We start from the raw sequence: 4,084 nt of genomic DNA, 5'->3' as shown, positions 1-4,084 counted from the left end.
CCGGCTGTTTGTCATGCTTGAAACTGTTAGTAATGACAAATTACCCGGCTGTTTGTCATGCTTGAGACTGTTAGTAATGACAAATAAAATTACTTATTCTTACACTGTTTACTAACAAAACAAATTATTATTGTATACTCGAGTTTTATAAATCGAAATACATCTCTAATGAGTGTTGAATAATACATTGTTGTATTAATAACTGGTGTTAAAGTCAAATAAAACAAAGATGTTTGTTATAATACGTGTATTTTTAATGCATTGTTTACAAGTCAAGAGTTTATTGCAAAGAAAATTCTGATTTTATCTTTCAATAGAGCAAACATGGTAACTCCACCTGAAAAGAAAAGATACATAGTTTATAAAATACTAAAACTCTCAAGTTTAGATAGGAAAAACAAAATCAAGACTTAGTTAAATATTTGTACTATTGTGGACTAGATAAATCTAATGGCCGTAATATTTAAAATTAATGTCTAATGCCTAACCTTTTTATAAGCTGACATTTATTAAATCTAAAATACCAAATTTCATATACCAAAATATCTTGACAGCCTCCCTTACGTGGTCAGTACTAGCAACTATATATATGTTCAGCTCTTTTTGGATTTTATATTCATGAGATGTATAAATATATTTTAAACTATTATTTTATTTTCATCGCAATGGGCTTGACTTTTGAATAAATTAGTATCAGCATAGGAATTTTGTAGTAAAAATATATAAAAGTAAGCCTAATAGAACGTCAGACTTGTTAGCTTTCGTTGATACAGTGTAACATCTTCGCAGGTCGACACTATGAACGTTTATCTTGTTCTATATCTAATACGTCTCTAATCCTTTACTTTGATACAACTACCGAAAAATAATACAAAATTATCAAACAAAGCTACAACAGTACAACAAAATTTCGCTAAAAACAGAGTAATTGTCTTTCCACTTAATTCAAAAATTAGCGTAAACAACGATGCAAAAAATATTTTAATAAAAGTGAATTTTGGATATACTTCGCTTTAAAAATGTGTGTGTTCCGTGTCTTTAAAACAATCTCGTACTGATTAGGCCTGTTTGAAATGTTTGTGTTAATTCCACATAAACAAAGCTATATCGTTTAACTAAAAAGTCCCGTAAAAGAAGAAAATGATTTGAGAAACGTGAAAAATTAAGGATCATTAACGGTAAGCCATTTGTTTTAGCCTGTTTGTTTGTTGTAGCGTAAAACTACACAATAGGCTATCTGTCCATTGTGGGGAGTAAAAATCTGTATCTTAGCACGTTGTAAACTTGCCGATTACTTGTCGGCTTTCTTAATTCATTTGAAGTGGATAATTAGTCCTATTTTATTATATATAGTTAGGTACAAACTTTTAACGCTTTATCTATGAAACTCGATTTAAAAACATGATATAGCAAACGTGGCAAAATTGAAAAGTTTGCGTTGACAGGTACCAAACTATGTTAGTCATATCGCGTTATGCGTTATACGATCAGTTTGCTTAAAGATTAAAAGTACCTAAGCCTCCACTTGACGTATACACTCTTCGTCAATTTTCCTCAGCTCTTCCTCTATTAAATCCTGAAAATATACAGATGATCTGTTTCAAGAGAAAGTTTTTGTCTTCACAGAAAATAGTTATTAAATCCTATTTTGTTTTATTTAGTTATTTTACTTCGATTTGTGATGATATAAATAAGTTTAAATAAGTAATATATTACAGAAATTATTTCTTATTGAGATAATTTTGAGTTTAATTTCAACTGAAAAGCTCAGATCACAAAAACATTTATACTTTAAAGATAAGACATTTTCTTCTAAGACGTGCCGATTTACTGAAACATTTTTTCAGTAAATGCAACATTATTTTATTTTAAAACGTTATACTAGTTTACACATTATTCTAATAAGATCGTTTACTGAACTAGATTACACTTCAGTTTAAAGAAACAGAGTCGTCTGTCTCAAGACGTACAAAACATGCTGAACCAACAAACCTTACTTTAAAGTAATAAACATGGCCTTGCAACCAGACTGAAATTATTTACCTTCATTACATAATTTAAACATTCTTTAATACACAAATTCCTGACTTGCGACCATTATGTACAAAAGACTTAAGAATTTAATACTGCTGAAACTTCTTTGCATTCTTTTATAGACGGTATAAAAACTTCCACTTTTATTTACAGAAGATACTGAACATTTGTAGACAAAAATTCACAGATACCATTGTTCAACAGTATAAAGCACCCAATATGCAGTATAAATAATGGTTTCGAAGCGGTTTCTATTATTGTCCAGGTTCTTTTTGTTATTCGATATATGTAACACAAAGTCAAGTCCAGTTATATGTTATGTATTTCTTCAATAATGAACTACAGATTACAATCGGAGATAGGCCTAACTCAAAAATAAAGGGTTGTTTGCGCTCTACCCGCTGCAGATATCGAAAACCGAAATAAATATAAATTTGAATTGGTACAAACTAGAAAATACAGAATTGAACTTACTAAATGACTGAATGACTAAGTACCTAACTCAGATAATAACTGTCTTATTGTCTGACTAATTTAGTACCTAACTCATAGAATAACTGTCTCGTTGTCTGACTAAGTATCTAACTCAGAGAATAACTATCTCATTGTTTGTTTAACTAAGTATCCAACTGAGGGAATACTTGTCTCATTGTGTGACTGACTAAACAGTCCCCTGGTGGGACAGCGGTAAGTCTTTATATTTACAATGTTTGGTGGACACAGCAGATAGTAGATGTGGCTTTGCTATAAACACACACACACACTGACTAAGTATATAACACAGAGAATAACTGTCTATTTGTCAGACTGACTAAGTATCTAACTCAGAGAATAACTATCTCATTGTCTGATTAAATATCTAACTCAGAGAATAACTGTTTTATTTTCTGACTGACTAGGTATCTAACGCAGAGAATAACTGTCTCATTGTCTGAATAGCTAACAAACTCAGCAATTCGTTTTTCATCAAGACTAGAAAATTTCGAGACGTCACGTATCTGGACAGACAGAACATTGCTAGGCGTCAAATAGTATTATTATCTCACGCCAAAACTCCTTATACCAAACAATACAAAATATCTAAATAAAAAGTATGTACTTACAATTGAGGGTCTGATACATGCGCCAAACTAAAGAAAAGAAAAAGACGATTAAATAAATGTGAATATTTTCTTTGTCTAACTAATATAATTCTAATTAATGAAGTAAGTATCATGTCTTATGCTAGTGGTATGTTTGATGTTCTCCAACTTATGACACTTAATTTCCTCATTTACGACATTTAGTTAAAACATAACATCTTTAAATTTCGTAGTTATTAACATTATAAGAAAATTAGTTATTCGAATGAACGCAGTAAGTTTACAGCAGAATAAAATTTTTGAAATACACATAAACGTAGATTTCTTTTGGGTAAAAATAGAACAATGTAAAAAATGTAGCATTATGGCAAATACATGTTTGCTGCAGAAGTAACATTTATTATTAAAAATAAATCTTTATGTAACATGCTATCATAAAGTCGGAAGCTTATGTATAAAATAAAAACATTGATAACGTAAGAAATGTAGTTTAAGTTCAGAAAATGTGTCATATTCGGAATTTTGTTTTAATTAGGAAAAGTAAAAGCGCAAAAAATATAAGTTTTACTCAGCAAGAGTTAGTAAAAAATCACGAAATTTCATTAAACATTTCGTTATAACTGTATCCTACCGGAGTTATTGGTTACTACGATAATAAATTACAATATTAGTCTGCGTTTATTTGATAGCCAGATAATTTGAGTTTTTAACTCCACCGAGTATTTTTACAATTATTTGATAATTTACACGAAACATACGTTTTGTTGTTTAAAGTGTGTTTCAGTATTTTATTGGTATTTACTCGTAGTAAAGTAGTGAATTTTGAGATGGGAAATTGATTACTATATATATACTGAACCGCAAAAGAAACGTCGCATATTTCGAAAACTATAATTTTCAAAAACATCGAAAAAAATTAATTGATTTATTTTGGTTAAGGTAAATTACACCTAAACGATGCTACGATT

General features: G+C 29.6%; 1 protein-coding gene across 1 annotated transcript in view; it reads right to left on the bottom strand.

Annotated features, from left to right (window-relative positions):
* Nucleotides 1–236: 236 nt before the first annotated feature.
* The window catches only part of LOC111086028, an 8,640-nt gene continuing 4,792 nt past the window's right edge, over nt 237–4,084 (bottom strand). Inside the window, exons 4-6 of the mRNA XM_022387332.1 lie at nt 3,138–3,164; nt 1,514–1,576; nt 237–337 (exon numbers count right to left, since the gene is read on the bottom strand). Of these exons, the coding sequence (XP_022243040.1) occupies nt 1,514–1,576; nt 3,138–3,164 (90 nt within the window). The 3' untranslated portion in view covers nt 237–337. The remainder of the gene's footprint in view (nt 338–1,513; nt 1,577–3,137; nt 3,165–4,084) is intronic.

The sequence above is a fragment of the Limulus polyphemus genome, unplaced genomic scaffold (genome assembly GCF_000517525.1).
Source record: "Limulus polyphemus unplaced genomic scaffold, Limulus_polyphemus-2.1.2 Scaffold800, whole genome shotgun sequence".
NCBI lineage: Eukaryota > Metazoa > Arthropoda > Merostomata > Xiphosura > Limulidae > Limulus > Limulus polyphemus.
This window is presented reverse-complemented; position numbering and strand designations above follow the sequence as displayed.